General features: G+C 40.7%; 1 protein-coding gene across 11 annotated transcripts in view; it reads right to left on the minus strand.

Moving 5' to 3' along the window:
• Positions 1-20837, minus strand: part of herc1 (HECT and RLD domain containing E3 ubiquitin protein ligase family member 1) — a 262328-nt gene that overhangs the window by 51844 nt on the left and 189647 nt on the right. For 9 of the 11 annotated variants that reach the window (XM_073024866.1, XM_073024868.1, XM_073024862.1 and 6 more), the window contains 9 exons: positions 20649-20701; positions 19670-19870; positions 17939-18113; positions 8018-8285; positions 6626-6839; positions 5937-6142; positions 3712-3839; positions 1267-1400; positions 938-1174 (listed from right to left, as the gene is read on the minus strand). In XM_073024866.1, coding sequence (XP_072880967.1) covers positions 938-1174; positions 1267-1400; positions 3712-3839; positions 5937-6142; positions 6626-6839; positions 8018-8285; positions 17939-18113; positions 19670-19870; positions 20649-20701 — 1616 coding nt within the window. The remainder of the gene's footprint in view (positions 1-937; positions 1175-1266; positions 1401-3711; positions 3840-5936; positions 6143-6625; positions 6840-8017; positions 8286-17938; positions 18114-19669; positions 19871-20648; positions 20702-20837) is intronic. The other 2 variants (XM_073024869.1, XM_073024867.1) reach the window with 1 other exon arrangement.

Below are 20837 nucleotides of genomic sequence, written 5' to 3' on the forward strand. Positions count from 1 at the left end.
GATAGTTCTTGGCAAATTTTTCTACAGAAGTGGTTTGTCATTGCCTTCTTCTGGACAGCGTCTTTACAAGATAGGTGACCCCAGCCATTATCAACACTCTTGAGAGATTGTTTGCCTAGCGTCAGTGGTCCAGTAACCAGGACATGTGATATGTACCATCCACCACTGCTTCACATGACCCTGACTGAGGGGCTGAACAGATGCTATACCTTGCCCAAGATGACCTGCGGGCTGCCGGAGGGAAGGAAATGCCTGACACCACCTTTGGGACAGACGTATCTCTACCCCAGCACTCTAGGAGATGCTAATGCTAATCAGAATGAGTTTTAAAAGGAAGGTAAAATTACAGTTCATTCGTGTGATCATTGCAAAGAACTGTTAACACGGAAGAGACCCAAATATTCTCAACCATCACCTTTTACTGTCACCAGTGCCTTAAAAAAGGTCGTATGTTGTCTATCCAAGGAAAACCTGAACAATGAAGCCCACACTCATGAAGAAACAGATACAAAGATGAGGCTTTGGAGATTCTAAGATCTTGTGCCCTTTGTTAATTCTCTTTCCCCAAAAGGTTCCCCTTATCAAGAGAAACCAGTAAAATTGTCTTTGCCAGACTTCAATGGCATAAAGCCAGAGCTCAGGACTGAACAAAGTGAAGTTTTTGTAAGGATGGTAAGATAAGCTGTATATAGGAGATGAATAAATATAAAACACTGCTTCTAAAATCTAAACTTTGCCTGCCCTGTTAATACAAAATCTAAATAAGAGAGATTTGGCAGAAATAAATACCAAAGTATTAGCCAATATTCAATAGGATGTCCATTTTGAGGCTACATATGAAAACTCCGGAACAGGGCCATCAGCCTAGTTTGGACAGGAATTAGAGACAGTCGGAATAACTGACAAAACAAGGCAAAATTCCAGAAGGGGCACTTACCATCCTTCCTGTAGCAATGCTCGAGTTCAACTCTGTGCATGGTAGAGGAATCCACCACCTCAATGAGCCCTAGAGATCCATCCATTCGCCCCACAAGCAGAACTTCTAAAGTGTCACCTGCCCAGCTTGCTACTGGACCTTCGACTGGCCAGGCGAGGGCAGACACCCAGTGTGGCTGGACATCCAGAAGTCCTTTACCTCCTGGAGAAGAGAAAGTAGCTAACAGCATTGAGCATCCTTTAAGAGAAAGTAGGTAGAGACTTGTGGTGCTCCATTTCATTTTTCACTACATTTATCAATAAGCTTTACGAAGATATAAAAGGTCATACCAGTGACTTGCCAGATGTTGACCACCTTTTCTAAAGCTGCTGCAATGTATTTTCCGCTAATGCTCCAACACATAAGAGACAAATTTGGATCACAAGGAGATCCCAGGCAGCCCACATCCTCCGAGGTAGCTTCGCTGTTTAAAAAACAAACCAATTTTCACCATTCCTTAGCTAGTCACGATGCACTTTATTTGTGTTTACTGAAAATAACCCATAAGAGTAAGGTCGGATAGTAATGACTCTGCTAGAGTAATTAGACAAACACATTTATTCAAGTTCCATCAAGCTGGAACAACTGTATTGATAAAACCCACCAAAGCGACAAAGGGAAAGAAATCTATCACCATTATCAGACCCACAGCAAAGTGCTCCATCTTTAAATAAAGTAGCTATCAAGTCAGTCACTATTGTCCATCCATTACATAACGTACATAAAAATGACAGCAGATTTGACAAAGGCACACTCAGACTAGTCCATACTGCAAAGTCTCACTGTGCTTAGAAAGATGTTAAAACTGGAAGAGCTTCCCACAGACTACTGAAGAACATGAAGGCACAAGAGACTGTAAATGCTGGGATTTAAGAGGCTAAAACAAAACTGCTGGAAAATGTTTTGCCTCACAGGTACCTGATAGCCCCCCAACCCCCTTGTTCTTTAGCGAGTTATTTTTTGAAATTGTGGAACAGTCTGCCTTCACTATATTCAGACTTTTTCTAGCCAATATTGCACATTTCTCAAACGCATTTAGTATATTCCATTCAACAGCAGCAGGTTGACTATCAACGTAGAGAGAGAGAGTGCAGGATTCTCCTCTGGACATTCCCCTGGAAACAAGTTTACCGTTAAGCTTGCTGCTGTAGCAGCAGCCAGGACTGATCTCTGAGGCTCTACAGGGAAGGGTGAAGGCAGAGAGAACTAAAGAGACGGCAGACTCGATAGTTAGGGGAGCAGACACTCTGGTGATTCTAGGGTAGTGTGTTCCCTCCCTGGTGTCAGGGTTGAGGATGTCTCTGAGCAATTGCAGAGCATTCTCAAGGGGGAGGGGAAGTGACCAGAAGTCATTGTGCGTGTCAGATCAGGATGAAACTATAAAGTGATGGAGCATGTTTGAGGGGTCGAAGTGCTTCGCTTTCATTAAGAAATAAGGAAATAACTTCCATGTCTATAATACTCATCAGATCATATCCACAAATGCTTCACAATTAAGTGGTTTAAAATGCAGTAATGTTTATAATCAGCACCTTTTTCCTGGGGAGAATATGACAAATACTAGAGGACATCTGTTTAAGGTGAGTGGAGAAAAGTTTAAGGGAGATGACAGAGCTAGGCTGCTTGCCTGTAACACACAGCCAAGGGTGGTGGTAGAGGCTGATACAACAGAGATACTTAAGCACACGGATGTAGAAAAATGGAGAATCTCAGCCATGGGACTGAATCTGGTTCAATGAGAACAGTTTGCAAACAGCAACACTGGTCTAACCTAAAAATGAACCGCATCCGAGTCAGGTTGTCACGCAGATGGGATGTCAGGCTTGGTAAACAGTGGAAGCTTTATCTATAAGCCAAGCTAACTTTCAGATTAGATCACAGCCCTCCAGGCTCTGACACATCCTGCGCATGGTTTAATTTTCCCACACTTAACAGGAGGAAGGAGGCAATACCATGAATCCCCGTGCTCAATGACAACAGAGCCTTGAACGCAAGCACAAAATCAAGCTTGAGGCATCTTCAATTCATCTACAGTGCCAGGAGATGGTCCATCTCCATCTCCTCCTGGGACCTTGCCTTCATAGAAGCCACTATAATTAAATGCCATGCCAAGCTGCTCCAATAACACTGACATCAAAGCCATTCAAATTAATTCCAGGAGATACAAGATTTGCAGTTGCTGGAATAAATGGCTGGAAAAACTCAGCAGATCACGGAGGAAAAGAGATGCTCGATATTTCAAATCAAAACTCTGCATCAAGAACCCCAATGTTAGTTTACTATCAAAATCATCACCGCGGTGATGGAAGAGAGCACCGACAATTCTATCAAGCATCATTTACTCTTCACTGAGCTGCTTACTGGCACCTGCTTGTGTTTAGTCTGCATCATTCAGATCCAGACAGTTTACAGCAATGGTGCAAAGAGCGACAGAACAAATGAATTCCAGACCAGAGTTTCTTCGACACCATGGCAGCATTTGACTCATCATGGAATAAAACTGAAGTCAATGGAAAGCGGGGCAAACTCTTCATCAGCTGAAGTCATTAAAGTCCAAAGGTTGTACCCGTGACTGGTGAAAGTTAATAATCTTAGATCCCACCCACTAAAGCATGAATACAAAAGTAATATACCACAGATAATGGAAATCCAAAATAAAAGCAGAAAATGCAAAAGTACACAGTAAATGCAGTGACACCCACATTCTGCATTTTAATATGTAAAATGCTACTCACGATTTATTGAAAATGCAGGTTTGCTGTAAAGTATAATGATTTTTAGTGACACTCCATACTCTAACAGTTCCATCATTGGCACTTGTTGCTAGGAGACCCTTTTTATTGCACCATTCACATGTTATTACCTTTAAAGGAAAGAAAGAAAATTACACTGGAAACTGATTAATATCAATGCCATTAAGGTAACCAGGCTGAATGCACTTAAAACATTGTAATTAACAGCACAATCTCTCTGCACCAAATTGTGGCTGTGGCCTGCAACTATTACAGTGTGAACTCACTTTTGTGAACTCTGAATGCTATTTGCTTACTTTTACTGTTTGCAGTCCCCCCCCCCCCCCCTTTTTTTCCCTCTGCAAGTTGGGACTTTTGTTTAATGGGCTCTATTGGGTTTCTTTTTTTTGTACCTGCCTGTCAGGAGACAAATGTCAAGTTGTATAAAGCATACAAACGTTGATAATAAATGTTACTTTGACAACCCTGTGCAATTTAACAGAGCATTAATAAACCCCTCATCTATTCAAAGTTGTTCAAGCTTCCCAAAGGTAACATATTCGCCGGGAGACATAGATTCTTTAGGTTCTATTTGTTTAGATAAGTGAAAACGTCTTGTAAGAAGAATCCTTTCAGCAGCTCTACATTGGTGGTTGGTTCACAACACAAGGGCCAAATGGCCTAATTCATTAAGACCATGTGTTAACATGAGCTACATCCAATCCTCAGAATGGGCACACACAGCCTTCAGTGATCGCCTTTACACCTCCTGAGGTCCCACGAGATCATGGACCTAATGGAGCTACGGAGGAGGCAGCAAGCAGGGTTGGAAAGGGGCAACAAGGAGAACAGTGAGATAACTAAAAGTAACTAAAATAGAAACATACCCTATCTGGTTGTCTAGTAATAATAAAACACATTTCCTGTGGCTAATATCTTTGGGCACATCTTGATGAAGGATGCTTTAGATATGCACATTTTCCCTCACCACAATTGCAAGGTTCTGCACTTGCTCTGTAGGCAATATAACCAAACCCCTGCTGGGACAACAATTTTATTTAAAATTCAAAGTAAATCTATTATCAAAGTACATATATATCACCATGTACAACCCTGAGATTTATTTTCTTGCAGGAAATTAACAAATACAAGAAACAAGTAGAATCAATAAAAGAACACATCCAACAGGATGGACAACTAATCAGAAAAAGACAATAAACTGTACAAATACAAAAGAAAAAATGAATAATAATAATAAATAAGCAATAAATATCAAGAGCATGAGAAGAAGAGTCATTGAAACTGAGTCCATAGATTGTGTTTCAAGGATAGATTTTATTCATAATGGAAAAATATTCACAGGAACTGTTTTGTGCCCTAATCACGAGGTCATTTGTCCTGATTTTCCAAGGGCAGGTAACAACCCAAGTGTGACATTCTTATCCACATCACAGCTGACATGATCATACCAGGTGAGATTAGCAATGTTATTTTTTTTAATGTACATGCCTCTGTGGAAGAGATAGTTTGTCAATTGTGATGAGAATAAAATAAAAGGGGTATAAAAATCTCCAGAATACAAACCAACCGAGCTATTTATCGCATTCATATGAAAATTTGCAAAATGAAACTAGTGAGAAAGCAGAAGCTAATGTCAGCGTAGTACGAAAAAGCGTAGCCTTTGATGATGACCTGATCTAATGAAAAATTAAAGATCTGTTTAAGGATGAAGAGGAGATTCTGATTAACCAAATCAACAAGAAAGTAGAGGAAAGTAGCGTTTGGGATATTTTAAGATGGAAAGTAATCTTTGTGGTACAAAAAAGTTCTGATAAGGAAGTAAAGCTCACCCATTAATAGGAATTAAAGCACCACAAAAATGTGAGTCTTATTACTAGAGCATGACAGAATCTACAGTGTCAGTCACAAAGTCCCTAAGCCAAGCTCATACACATTCAAATAGAATTTAAATACAAGCAAACAAAAGGCTTGGCAGATCTGTCAAAAACATTCCTTGCGGCAATAAGTATTGTGATCTATAAATATTTCCAGTTAAAACGTGAACAAATATTTGTCGTTCATAGATCAGCTGCTCAGCCTGCAAACAACTATAGTTATTGATCTTCTAACCAGCTCACCACTGGAATTTCCGAGTTAAATATTTGGACAAGAAAACAAATCAAAATGAAAACAGCTGATACTTCGCGATACAGGAGAGAAGTTCCTACCCTGTTCTGATGTGCTTCCAGCTTGATGAATGGACATTTACGTAGGTCTCCTGACACGTCAGCAAAAGTCTGCGGTTTGCTTTGGTTGTCACGATCGTGTGCTGCAAGAGTCCGAACGAGCTGCTGAGCAGCCCACTGCCTGTGCTGGGAAGACAGCCTAGAGGAGAGGCAGCAAGCTGCTAAGGCATTAGCCAGTTCCAGAGGGCCTACAGCAGAAGGATCATAGGAAGGATGGGCATACAAATGGGCAATAAAACCTGCTTAAACAAAACAGTGAGACAACACGCCAGTGAACGATGATCAAGAAAACAATAAGGCTGGCTTTGTACTCGTCCAAAGTGCCATTTAGCTAATCAAAGTACCGTAATGTAGTAAATATATAAAACATAATAATTACTGTTTTTATTTTGGAGTCTTTAGGAATAAGAAGTGCAACACTTCTAGTAAAATAAAATACCACTGAAATGACGTACGACTCACTGGTCATTGTCTCAGCTTGTAGATAAAACTGCATGACAGGTAAATTGATGTCAAATTTAATATGGATGCAAAATGCATTAAACGCAAAAGAATAAATAACTATTAGCTCAAAATTATTTTACAGAACTTTCAGGCCCTGGTATAATTAGTAGAGTCCACATTGCATTCACATTCAACCTCACAGAACAACTTGGAGAGACAACACATACCTCTTTTCTCCATCTCAGCCTTGTCGTAGGCCGGCCTCAGTTTTGCGCCCTTATCAGCCAGCAATGCCACTAGTGCTTGAGTTACCACAAAGTTTGGAGAAGTCACAAGCTTATTTTCCTCAGCAATGCCTCTAAGGAAACTGGGCAGAAACTTTCTTTGAATGGGATCATCTATGGTTGTGAGATTCATACCCGTTGCTGCAGAGATCAAGTTCTGGAAAGATAAGGTGGCTTTAGACATAAAGCAGTGGGCAATGCTCAGTGCTCTCCTTGCTATTTCAAGTGCTAAGATTGGGTACATTACTAGAGACTTTATTGCCAACTATAAAGCTAAAAATATCTGAGAAGAGAAAGTTATTTTTCAGTATTTATCAGTTACGAGCAGTTTTATTGGTTGACCTTTTCAACTTTCAATCTTGGTTTCAGGGTAAAATAACGCAATGATAGGTCAAAGCTAGTTAATCCCATAAGAGATCATTGCTCCTGCCCAATAACTGTAAAAGTACACCTCTCCAAATGTAAAACACTGCTTTAAAATATGTAAGCAAACCCACCATTGGAAAGCAGTACATCGGCAGAGCTGGGCTGAATAATGCTGACTGTAGTTGGTGGTACTGGCCAAGTGTATTAGTCTGAGATGAGAAGGGGGTCAAAGGCTGTCGTGTTTGTCACTGGTCTCAGCCTCAGAAGTGCTGAAGAGAAGACCACGTGCATCGCATACTCGCTGTGCTGTGCGCCAGGAAAGACTGAGGTAAAAATAACAGCCCCATTCAATTGAACCAAGTCACCGATCTTGCGGAAAAGGTTATGCAGATGAGTTAATTAACTTTATTTTAATGCTTTCAAGTATCTGCCAGCACTTTAACCTGTTTTAACTGCACATAATTAATTTTTAACTACTTATTTAAACCTCTAAATAACTTCAAAAATGATCTCCACCAGAATCATTAAAAACTGTTAAAATGCCTTTGAATTTGAACAAAGTGAGTGTGAATAAGCTCTGGTATGAGTTATTCAGACTCCTCACAGACTGAAGCCTGCTTCCCCTTGGATCAACTGATCACTCCCTCCACATCATGGATCACAGAGAATGCAGAACAACCCAGTATGGCCATTTGTGGTCATAGAAATAGGTTAGACTGCAGATTTACTAAGTAGATGAGTCTACAATGGATTGGTGTGAAATGAGGTCACTGACTTAGGAAAAGGATGTAAAAAATCAGAGTAATAGTGAAAAACACTTGCTTCTTTTATTGCAAAATTGCTATCAACATTTCAAAGCCATATTGTTAACTGCAAATTGCACTTGCAATTGTAAAGAATGCAAAGCAAATGCAAATCTTTCCTTCATCAACTTAACCCAGCAATAACAATGCAGTGCGAAGATTTTACCTGCGTGCACAACTGAACAAGCAGCTTTGCGGCACTTGGGCTGTTGGAAGCCAAGCAGCCAACTGCAGTACTCAAGTAGGCCAGGCAGGAGATTGGCTTGTTGATCTTGCTGTGAGTTCCACGGGGACGCTCTGAAATACTGGTGGCACTGGGACCCGGAGTGAGACCTGCTCTACCTGCAGCCGCCAAACACATCAATCGAACCAGGGTCTTGATATCAGTCAGTCCCAAGGACTCCAGACCTGCTGCCAGACTGCAACTAGAGCCGCTGGAAATAAGGGAAAAAAAGATGCACCAGTAAGAAGCCAGTTAAATTTCTGGAGAACAACAGTATTCTCCTTTGCCATTAATGGGACCTCGAAAAGGTATTGCCATAGACACTTCCTTAACAAGTGAAAACTCTCGTCAAATAGGCCACAGGTTCTGATTATGAACTACAAGTGATACCCAAGGTGCCCGGAGAGTAGGAAAGGCTACCAACCTCTCCCACCTGAGATGATGGGAACTGTAAAAGAAGTGAGAGGTATGTAGACTGGGGAATGGGCTGGCAGTGAGAGGGGTTAGCAGTGAGGTGATTGCTGAACTGAGGTGTGTGTAGTGTGATCAGCAAGGATAGAAAGTTAAATGAAGAGGCTACATTGAGGAAGACACGTGGCCCTCTGGACACTTGCCCAGGTACGGACGGTACCTATAACCAATGCGGAAACAGGCTTCAACCCTCGCCTTAAGAATTTGGTTGGCAGTGGAAGCCTAGACCTGCTCTTGGCCCTTGGACACGTGGCAAAATATTGTGCCCGCATTAACTGATGATACTGCATCTATTCAGAGTCTCCATATACATGGGAATCTAAAAACCACTACCCTACTGCACACCAAGTACCTGATTGCTTTGTGCACTTGGATTTCAACAACAATTCATTCATGCACTATGTAAAAGTGCATCTCAAAAACAAAACAATGTTTCCATGATTAAGTAAAAAACAGGAAGAATAACTGATAACAAGCAAAGCAACTTACATAAAGAAAAAGTTAAATACATGGTCAACTCTGTCTAGCAAGACAAATTACAAAATATATTAAATATTGAAGAATAATACAAATCCTATTGTTATTATTCTCATTTTATATGTGCGTATGTATACGCACACACGGTGTGGTCTTCTGCTGCTGGAGCCCATCCACTTCAAGGTTCGATGTGTAGTGCTTTCAGAGATGCTCTTCAGTTGTAATGTGTGGTTATTTGAGTTGCTCTCATTTTCCTCTTAGCTTGAACCAGGCTGGCATTCTCCTCTAACTTCTCTCATTAACAAGGCACTTTCACACACAGAACTGCTGCTCACTGGATGTTTTTTCATTTCTCACACCATTCTCTGTAAACTCTAGAGCAGCGGTTCTCAACCTGGGGTCCACAGAGCTCTTGGTTAATGGTAAGTTTCCATGACATAGAAGGTTGGGAACTCCTGCTCTGGAGGCTGTTGTGTATGAAAATCCCAGAAGATCAGCATTTCCTAAGATACTCAAACCACCTCATCTGGCACCAACAATCATTCCATGGTCAAAGTCACTTAGATCACATTTCTTCCCAATTTGATGGTTCGTTTGAACAACAACTGAACCTCTTGACCATGTCTGCATGCTTTTCGGTACTGAGTTGAGTTGCTGCCACATGACTGGTTGATTAGATATTTTATTGACGAGGTATACAAGTGTACCTAGTAAAGTGACCACTGAGTGTTTATCTATTTGCAACACTGGTTGCTCAGGACAACACAAACAACAAAGAAAAATCGTGAAAATAGCCAGGACTTCCTTCGTTTATTTGGGACACTTAATTGAGACAGGAAACCATTGCTGAACAGTTTCTAACTAGCATCAGTCACATGCGCTTGTGTGGCCAATAGACACTACACTGTGCTTAGAGCAAACAATACTTAAATGTCAGTTGCATGTGCTTGTTTTTTTATTTTGACTTTAAAACCTTTCAGACCCTTGCCAAGATGCCACGAAAAGATTCGATGTTAACCGAAAAAATTACTCTAGGTGTCTGCACTTATTTTATTCATTTACAAACGAACACAGCAGCAATCTCTGAATGAATTCTTTTGTCAATGAATACTACAAACTAATACAGTTTTATAGTACTGTAATAGTATTTGTAGTGTTGTAGTCTGTTTTTTTATTTCATTTAAATACATAATTTGGTATCACTTAAATGGTAGTTTGTCTTTTTTTTTTTAAATACCTTTTTAATTACCTCCATGAAACTTTGCCTAATTGGGCATTTACTGGTCCTGATGTGTTCCAATTAACCTGAATCCAATATATATATATATATATATATATATATATAAATAAAATTTAAATTTTTCTGAGTTTCCTGTTTCTCATTAAAAAAGTGCTAGTGTTAGTCTAAAAATGACTGGGATACAAGTTGAATATAAATGTGTGTTTATGTTGTAGGAGTATGGTCATATCCAGGTTATGAAATTCAATCATATGATGTGGTTTAGTTCCAGTGCCTCACAATTGAAAGTTGAGTGAAACATAGCAATAATCACATCCAGGTTATTTCCTAGCCAGCCAGAAATTTAAACAGAATCTTGCAAGCTTCTGGCTTCAATGGAAATAACACAAATCACAATTCCACCTCTGGCTTCAATGGAAATAACACAAATCACAATTCCACCTCCAGGGATATCAATTCTTACTTAAAGCTCCTTTCAAAGCTTGTGTGGTTGTTGGGGGTATGGTGCAACTGACTACGGGACCTGCTGTTACAGCAATGAGCCTACCCAATATTCTCAGATATTATCCCTTTCATTCTGTAAACATCACTGCACTGTTTCAACTAACAGTTTCACAAAATGAATCCCTCACTGCATCGTTCCAACTCAATCCCAAACCCCTAGTAATGAAAAACCAAGACCCAGGGCTCAAAACTCGCAGAAGTGCCCAAGAACTCTTCCTATCTCCTGCTGTTTACCTCACCACTAGCCCTAACCTGCATCACAATGCTTTTTGATTGCATAGATTCAGCAGGCCAGGCAGAATCTGTGGAAAAGAGTACAGTTGACATTTCAGGCTGAGACCCCTCATCAGGACTGGTGAAGGGTCTCGGCCCAAAACATTCACTGTACTCTTTTCCATCGATGCTACCTGGCCTGCTGAGTTAGAACATAGATATCTACAGCACATTACAGGCCCTTCGGCCCACAATGTTGTGCCAACCATGTAACCTACTCTAGAAATGGCCTAGAGTTCACCTACCACATAGCCCTCTATTTTTCTAAGCTCCATGTACCTACCTAAGAGTCTTTTAAAAGACCCTATTGTATCTGCCTCCACCACTGTTGCCAGCTATGCATTCCATGCACCCACCACTCTTGTGTGGAAAAACTTACCCCTGACATCCCCTCTGTACCTACTTCCATGCACCTTAAAACTATGCCCCTCGTGTTAGCCATTTCAGCCCCAGGAAAAGCCTCTGGCTATCCACACGATCAATGCCTCTCATCATTTTGTACAGCTACAGCATTCTGTGCGTTGCTTGGATTTCCAGCATCTACTAATTTTCTCTTATTTCTCAATGCTTCTTCACTCTCGCTTTGATTAGAATAGCAACCCTTACAGAACTTTTCACTATCAAAATTCTGGATCACTATTAACCCCTCTCCACATTTTAAGGGATGAGAATCCTATTCCTTCCCAAGCACCCCACCCATCTCAAGGAAGAATGCATACATTACTTTTCTCCCATGGTAGAGGTTGGACCAGACTACAGGCTGTCACATTGATTTTTGCAGAAGGGATCAATGACTAAACAAATATATCTTGAACAAAATAACTTTCCATGTTGGAAAATTTAAGATTGTAGCACTTTGCATTTAAAGCACTGTTCAAGTGACAGAGTCACAATGCAGGAAGTGACACTGAGGTCAACACTTCGGATACCTGCTTACTTTGAAGGAGATTGAACTTGGTAGAGAAGGTGGAGTTTTGGTCAGAATAGACAGAAACCTGGGCCTGGGCCTACTGCGCTGCACAATTCTATGGCATGACTTTTCTTGAAAAACAACAGGATCCCAGAAACCAGAATGATTTCATTTTTAATTCATTCTTTGGATATCTGTTGTCGGCAGGGCCAGCTTTAATTGTGAATCTCAATTATTCTGAGAAGATAGAGGTACACTGTGCTCTCGAATTGCTGCAAACCTTCTGGTGAAGGGCTTCCCAAAACTTATGCTGAGTAGGGAGTTCCACAACTTAGACCTAGTGATTTCTGAGGAAAATTTAATATTTTCCAAGTAGGGATCATGCATCACTAGCAGGGGAACGTGCAGCTGGCGACTTGTCCCACATACCAACTGCCCTTGTGCAGCGACTGCAGTACCATCTACAAAGTGCACTGTAGATACTCACAGAGAGCAGATTCCAAACCCATCACCTTTGACGCAAACAAGGATGAGGGTAGCAAGTGGAGGAGAACGCCATCGCATGAAGATTCCCCTCCAAGCTGCACAATCATCTTGTCTTGGAAATACATCACCTTCAATGTCACAGGGCCTAATCCCTGGAACTCTCTCCCTAAATGGCTCAGAAAGTTGGCTCGTCACCACCTTCAACACTTGGGGGAATAAATGCCAGTCTTCTCAGTAACTGCAAACCCACCAAAAATTTGGGGAAAAAAATCTATTAAGCGTCTTTCTCTGAGGAGGTTAGAAAAATGTCCATCTTGGTGAGTCTACTTTTACTGATGGGTGTAATGAAAAATTGCAATTGGACAACTGACAGAAAGCAGTACCTGAAAATGCATGTGGGGAGAATAACAAAAAAAAAAGGCACTGCATTTCATAATGCTTCTTTGTTTCTTACTCAACTTGCATTGACCAAGACCAGAGACATGCATTGTTCATCCTCTGTAAGGAGTCTGTGCTCCCCCCCCATGGATCGTGTGGGTTTTCTCTGGCTGCTCTGGTTTCCTCCCACAGTCCAAAGACATATAAGTTAGTAGGTTAATTGGCCATTGTAAATTGTCCCATGATCGGGGGTTGCTGGGCAGTGCAGTTTGAAAGGCCAGTAGGGGCAATTCATGCTCTACCTCTAAATAAATAACTATACACTAAAACAGGCCTGAAAGAGTGACTGAATGGAAAATATGCAATGCAAAGAATAAACCTTTTTGTATGTAATATATGTTTCTTCATAATTTACATCTTTGGAAAGCATTAGGATCAAGGCAGTTACTACATCTGATACACAAGTAAGGACACAAGGTGAGGTTAGCATTGCAAGGCAGCTACCCTGAATGTTTTGTATAATAAAAACCGTACTTTTTCTTCCTAACAATGACACTCGTTTCTGAAAATGGCAAAGGAAATACAGAACAATACCATTTGGCTGAAATTTTATGTAAAAAAAAACACAAACTTCTGGAAGAGTTCAGTGGGTCAGTAAATTTCTGTAGAGGAAATGTCAACCATCCTCTTCCCCAGAAATGCTGCCTGACTTGCTGAATTCATCCAGCAGCTTACTTTTTGCTTCCAATTACAGTATCTGTAGTCTCTGGTATCTGGCTGAAATCTTATCTGTTCATTATTGTTTTTCTTTGGTACTAAACTTCCTGATTTTTGGGAGCCCACAAAATTGACACCAGTTTTCTACATTTTTTAAATTGGGGTGAATTAGAATGCACATTAGGCTTCTAAAACATGCTCCTTACTTTTAGAATGTGTGTAGTCAGTCATAAGGAAATTGCTGGAGAAAATTCTTAGGGATAAAAGTATATGAGCATTTAGAAACCCACAGCCTAGTTAGAGAGAGCCAACATAGCTTTGTGTGTGGCAGGTTGTGCCTTACCACCTTGACTGAGTTATTTGACAAGGTGACGGCAGAGATTGATGAGGGTAGGGCAGTGGATGTTGTCTATGTGGATTTTAGTAAGGCGTTTGACAATGTCCCTCATGGGAGGCTAATCCAGAAGATTAAGATGCATGGGGTCTGCATGAATTGGCTGTATGGATTCAGAACTGGCTTGCAATGGGATACAGAGCATAGTGGTCGAAGGGACTTTTTCAAGCTGGAGCTCTGTAATTAGTGGTGTTTCACAGGGATCTGTGCTGGGACCTCTGTTGTTTGGATGTACAGTGGCATGCAAAAGTTTCGGCACCCCTTGTCAAAATTTCTGTAACTGTGAACAGCTAAGCAAGTAAAAGATTACCTGATTTCCAAAAGGCATAAAGTTAAAGATGACATATTTCTTTAATATTTTAAGCAAGATTACTTTTTTATTTCCATATTTTACAGTTTCAAAATAACAAAAAAGGAAAAGGGCCTGAAGCAAAAGTTTGGGCGCCCTGCATGGTCAGTACTTAGTAACACCCCCTTTGGCAAGTATCACAGTTTGTAAACGCTTTCTGTAGCCAGCTCAGAGTCTTTCAATTCTTGTTTGGGGGATTTCCGCCCATTCTTCCTTGCAAAAGGTTTCTAGTTCTGTGAGATTCTTGGGCCGTCTTGCATGCACTGCTCTTTTGAGGTCGATCCACAGGTTTTCGATGATGTTTAGGTCGGGGGACTGTATGAGGGCTATGGCAAAACCTTCAGCTTGCACCTCTTGAGGTAGTCCATTTATAAAGCTTTGAAATTTGCATCACCTAGACTTTCCTAACAATGACTGTAAACAAGCCATAGCCCTAACAAGCTAATTAAGGTCTGAGACCTTGGTAAAATTTATGTGAAAGCTCAAATCTCTTGGGGTGCCCAAACTTTTGCATGGGGCTCCTTTCTTTTTTTTTCCACTCTAAAATTGTACAAAACAAAAATAATACGCTAATCTTGCTTAAAATGTTGAAAAGAATGTTTCATCTTTATGACTTTTGGTGATCAGTTCATCTTCTACTCCCTTAACTGTTCACAGTAACAGAAATTTTGACCATAAATGATCTGATGAAAATGTAGACGGGTGAGTTAGTAAGTTTGCGGATGATGCCAAGGTTGGTGGAGTTGTTGACAGTGTAGAAGACTGGCAAAGAATATAGCATGATATAGATCAATTGTAGATATGGGCAGAGAAATGGCAGATGGAGTTTAACCCAGATAAATATGAGGTGTTGCACCTTGAGAGGGCTAATGCAAGGAGACAGTACACTGTTAAGACACTTAACAGTGTTGCTGAGTAGAGAGATCTTGAGGTTCTTGAAAGTGGCAATCTAGATCAATAGGGTAGTTAAGAAGGTTATGGAATGCTTGTTTGTATTAGTCAAGACACCAAGTTCAAATGTCAAGAGGTTATATTGAAATCTTATAGAAATCTAGTTCTAATTCTGGAATACTGTATACAGTTCAGGTTGCTCTACTACAGGAAGGATGTTGAGGCTTTGGAGAGGGTGCAGAAGAGGTTTATTCAGATGATGACTAGTTTAGAGGGCATGTGCCATCATGAGAGGCTGTACAAACTTGGGTTTTCTTCTCTGGAGCGGTGGAGGTTCAGAGGAGATAATGATAGAGGTTTATAAGATTATGAGAGGCATAGATAGAGTAGATGGGAGTATATTTTTCCCGAGGATGAAATGTTTAATACTAGAGGATGTGCATTGAAGGTGAGAGGGGGTAGGTTCAAACGGGATGTGAGGGGTAAGTTGTTTTACTCAGAGTGGTGGATCCTGCAATGTGCTGCTTGATATGGTGGTAGAGGTGAATATATTAGAAAGTTTTATGAGATGTTTAGATAGGCACATGAATGTGAGGAAGATGGGGAGATATGGACATTGTGTAGGTAGGAAAGATTAGTTGTTGGGTTTTTTTTAAAATTTTACTTTTTACCTAGTTAGGCACAACACGATAGGCCAAAGGATCTCCACCTCACTACATCCAGGGACCTAAAGAGCTTTTCCAAGTGAGGCAAATATTCAGCACCTCCAAGCTCGACTACTACATTCTGTGCTCCAGAAGTAGACTCCTCTACAGCGGGTGCACCAAGGGCAGACTAGGTTCACTCGACACCTAATGGAAACTGAGCTTCAAGTTCCATGCTATTTCAAGTCCTCCCTCTATAACAACCTGCCTGCCCTTAGCCTTCTCCACCTTCAGGGTGAGGCCAAGTATAAACTGGAAGAACAGCATCTCATATTCTGCATAGGTAGTCTACCACTCAATGCTATGAACAGTGAAATTTCCCATTTCAGGTCACCTTTACCTCCTGTGTTTGCCCTCTTCTGATCCACCTCTGGTCCTCCCATCTTGTTCCTTTCCCCGTACACCCCCTCCAGCCCACCCTCCATTTACACCCACCTTCCCCACTCTTGATTCCATCCCTCTACCACCCACAGGCTTCACAAACCAGACCCTCTCCCCATGTGGCTCCAACTGACTTTCATCTCTCCCTAAAAAGAAAAGTTGTGCTTTGGAGAAGGCAAAATTGAAAGTGTTTTTGAAGTGACATGTACTAAACATGGTTGTTAGGATGCATTAACTGAGATACTTTACAACAAATGGGAACAATCTCATGTTTGTACTTTCTAAGATCTCTTTTTCACTTCCATTTTAACATCTGAAGCACCTTTGGTTGAGACTTTGTGTAGCAATTAAGATTTCAATTTTAAGAAACGGAAAATTTTGCAAAGAACTGAACGATTCATCATTGGCAATTTGTTTACGGAAGTGATCTGCACAAAAAACACTTTGAGATACTTCACTGTGTGCTCAATTTCCAGGTCAGAGCTTCACTGTTACAACTGCTCATACTTACTTGAGCCAGTTGGTTTAACTTATACATATTTAGTTATTGAGAGTTCCATGATGTTATAATAGATCTGTTTACTGACATCCCACCTCTCCCAGAAGTTCCGGGAGTCTCCCGCATATTGGTAGCGGCTCCTTGAAGCCCTCAAATTACATACAATATCCTGGAAATCGACTTTTGCGAGAGAGAGCGAGCGAGAGAGTGGGAGAGAGCGAGCAAGAAAGCGGGAGAGAGAGAGGGAGCGAGCAAGAATGGGAGAGAGAGGGAGAGGGAGAGGGAGAGGGAGAGGGAGAGGGAGAGGGAGAGGGGGAGGGAGAGGGGGAGGGAGAGGGGGAGAGAGGGAGAGAGGGAGAGAGAGAGAGAGAGGGAGAGAGAGAGAGAGAGAGAGGGAGAGAGGGAGAGAGGGAGAGAGACAGCCATGACAGTGTGTTCCAAAAAAAAAAGAAAATATAAAACGCACTTCACCCCAGACTACACTAAAGTGTACCCTGCCTAATAGGGGTCAAAAATAATGAGTTTTGCTCGCTGCACTATTTGCAACAGTGACTTTTGGAGGGCTAAGACTGTAAAGGACATGTTGAGGTGAGTTTAACAGGTGTCATTCATTCAGTAGCATAGCTAACGTTATTTAAACTAGCTGGCTAGCTGCTAAGGAGCTACTCTTATTGCAGACATCCCACCTCTCCTGGACGTCTCCCACAAATTGATGGTGCTACCTTCCTGAAATGAGTTTCTGCAGGGTGGGATGTCTGCGTTTACCTTAAAGATCTCACAGTTTAGAAAATTACCTAGGTGAATGATACGGAGTCTTCTTCTAACTAACAAATTTTCTACAGCTAGTTAGCCCTGATGCTAGGACAGTGAAACAAGTCAACCCTATACCCTTTCACATTGGAATTAAGGAGTTATTATGCACTATTTGATTCTCATGATGTACAATGTGTCAGTATAATGTTAAGTCTCATGCAAGATAAATATCATAAGCTATGAAAATGCAAATTAATAAAGGATGTTGGATGTTCGTTGACTAAGCTTTCTTTTTGCATTCTAAGCAGCATTTCAGGTAGCTAATATACAAATCATGAAAACTGAGCAACTGCTTGAAGCCCCAGGAGTTTTACATCTCATTCTAATGCTTAGAACTACTTTGTTGTGAAGTAGGCATTCAAAGAGAATGTTCTTACCTGACCGAGAGCAGGGAAAGAGCTCGCATCACCATGGTCCTCGCGAGAAGAACCTGTGCAGCTGCAGTTACTCTTCTCAAGGCCATGACCCGGTCATGTGGGTTGAGCAAGGCAGCTGCTTGTTCCCCAAGTGTTACTCGACCTGATGAACATTTATCCACTGACCCAAGGCAACCTTAAACAGAGAACGTGCAAATTATCTTACATTGTGGGGGAAAAAAAAGAGCAGAAATGGAAAGGCAAGTAAGGGAAAGTAGAAAACACAAAATAACATGAGCTGAAAGGAGAACACATACCGCAAGAGATGCAGAATTATAACAAATATAATTACAGGATGCAAGTCCACATTGTCTTTACTTAATTGAATTGTCAAAGCCCCTTGAACCTCTTTGTGCTTCAACATTCAAGGAATCTTGTCTCAAAATCTAGGCAAGAAACTGGATTTCACTCTTACTGCACTATACTTTGTGCTAATGCCCATTCATATCACCGTGAAAGCTGCAAAATTGGGCAAAGACATCTTTAAAGAATTGGCAGGTTGAATTTTCCCAGATATATTTAAAATTGGACCTGCACTGTTTCATTCAATTCATTGCAGATGTTTTTCTATCACCAATCACAGAAGGTCCCAACTTCAAAGCAAGCTTCCCACTACAGGAACACAACAATGGCAGCAATGGAGGGGAGCAAAGCAATGATGGAAAGGGAGCATTCTTCACCTTGCAGGATACTGAAATGTTGGTGACAGACAACGGCCAGGAATCTCCTAGATAAACTCACTTAAGCTGTACTTTTGAACCACCTTGAACTTACTAATTTTTGTATTAAGAATAGTGTGTAGTTGGCACATGCACATAAATACATCATGTATTGCTGGAAATATATATGCCTTTAATTTTGAGACCCTGCTATTTGCAAATTGGCTGCTGTGACTCAATGTGATGGTAACTATACTTCATGAAGTGCTTGGCTGTAGAATACTTCAGAACTCCAGTTCCAAGAAACATACTGTGCGAAAGCAAGAGCTTAATGTTTTGGCATTATATTGTGAAGCGTTATTACTCAGAAATGAGTACTCTCCCATGCTGAATCTGTCCCACTGGCCATATAACATGCACATGTTCTTTCTGTGCTCCACCCAGTATCTTACTCCCTTTCAGAACATTCAAACTGCTTTTACTGCCCAAAAAATTGCACAAAATTGGCAGAAAACCAATAGTAAATAATTACAAAGCTCAAGCAAAGAGAGTGAAATGAGAAAAACAATGCCAAAATGCAGGAAGAAAAAACTGGAATTTAAAAATATGAAATATCTGGATGTGCAATGGGATTTGTCAAAGTATGTGATGAATACCTATTGTAATGTATGGTAATAATACAGCAAAGTGACATGTTCTTGGAAAGCAAAGCTACCGCTATAAAGCGTAAGAGGAAAGTTCAATTTATTTTGAGGGAATTTTATAAACCAAGCAAAGATAATTCAAGAATGTTTCTTTTATAATTTATGTTGCCATTAAAAAAAATTGCTTTGACCTCAGTTTTGCAATTTTCAGCACCAGAAGTCCATGGGTGATTGCAAAAATCCACTTTCCAATTACTGACAGACATATGTAATTCCATTCATTCTCCTTCCAATCAAAACAGCCTTGGCAATGGTCTATTTTCTCATTTTAGTAATCTGATCTGAACAACTTTAATTTTTACTTTACCAGGTAAACTTTTTTCACCAACCTATTTGTATGAGAGTTTCTTCCATGCTGTTGGCTGCTGTTACCATGGCAACAGATGCGCCTAATGGATCACTGTCAGGAAATTGGACTGGCTCAGGTACAATTCTACGTTCACTCAGACCAAGAGGTCCAGCTAATAATTCAAACTCTTCCTCTCCAGTCAGCTTCTCATCTTCATCAACGTCCAACATATCCCAATCTTCTGCAGGAGTAACAATGATAGCAGATAAGGATTTTAAAAAATGGTTAACAGCCTGGAGAAAGGTCAAGTTTAGGGGGTGGGCTGCTGACATACACTTGGGAAGACAAAATGGGCAACAATCTTGATAAGCACCAATGCAGAACATTAGTGGGAAACTTGTCTAAAAAGACATTCAAAGTGCTGAGAAAATATAACAAATATGGAATAAGTTGCCAGAGGAGGTGACAAAGGCAGGTACAATTACAACATTTAAATTACATTGGGACTGGGAAGAGTAGGAAAAGGCAGGCAAATGGGACTAGCTGAGGAAGGCATCTTGGCCAATATGGATGAATAATTGAATCATTTAGCACAGAAGCAGGCCCTTTGGCCCAACAGGTTCATGCCAGACAGGATGCCCATCTAAGGTAGTCCCATTTGGCTGTGTTTGGCCCATATCCCTTCTCAGGGCTTCAGGGCTCCAATGGTCTAATCATGTTCCTCTATTGGGAAGTAAATCCTTTGTTACTCTCATGCACCATTTCTGCTAGTTGCTCCCACTCATGGCTGGGAAAAATCAGGAAGGAAACATTTGCCCTCAAATGAATCTAAAGATTACTGCTGCATTGTACTGTTAATAATACACATGGTTAAATCAATTTAAATACATTAATTGGTCATGAACAACCACAGAAAATGCTACAAATACTTAGCAGGGCAGACAATAGAGAGAGAAAGTTATCATCTAGCTGAGAAGTTATTTTATAAGGACTTAATTGATTAGAGATTAATAAAGTACCTTCATAAATGCTGTCCTGCTTGCCTATCAGATCAGGTGCTTGGCCTTTGTATCTGTAAAACAAACTCATGCTCATCATACTATATGTGACTTTGTAAACTCTATTGCAGCTTTTCTGTGGGTGGAGTTGTGGGAAGGTGGTCAGCTTCTGAGGGTCAAGATGATGCCGGACGTGGTCCACAACCAAAT

This window comes from Hemitrygon akajei, chromosome 21 (genome assembly GCF_048418815.1).
Source record: "Hemitrygon akajei chromosome 21, sHemAka1.3, whole genome shotgun sequence".
Taxonomy (NCBI): Eukaryota; Metazoa; Chordata; class Chondrichthyes; order Myliobatiformes; family Dasyatidae; genus Hemitrygon; species Hemitrygon akajei.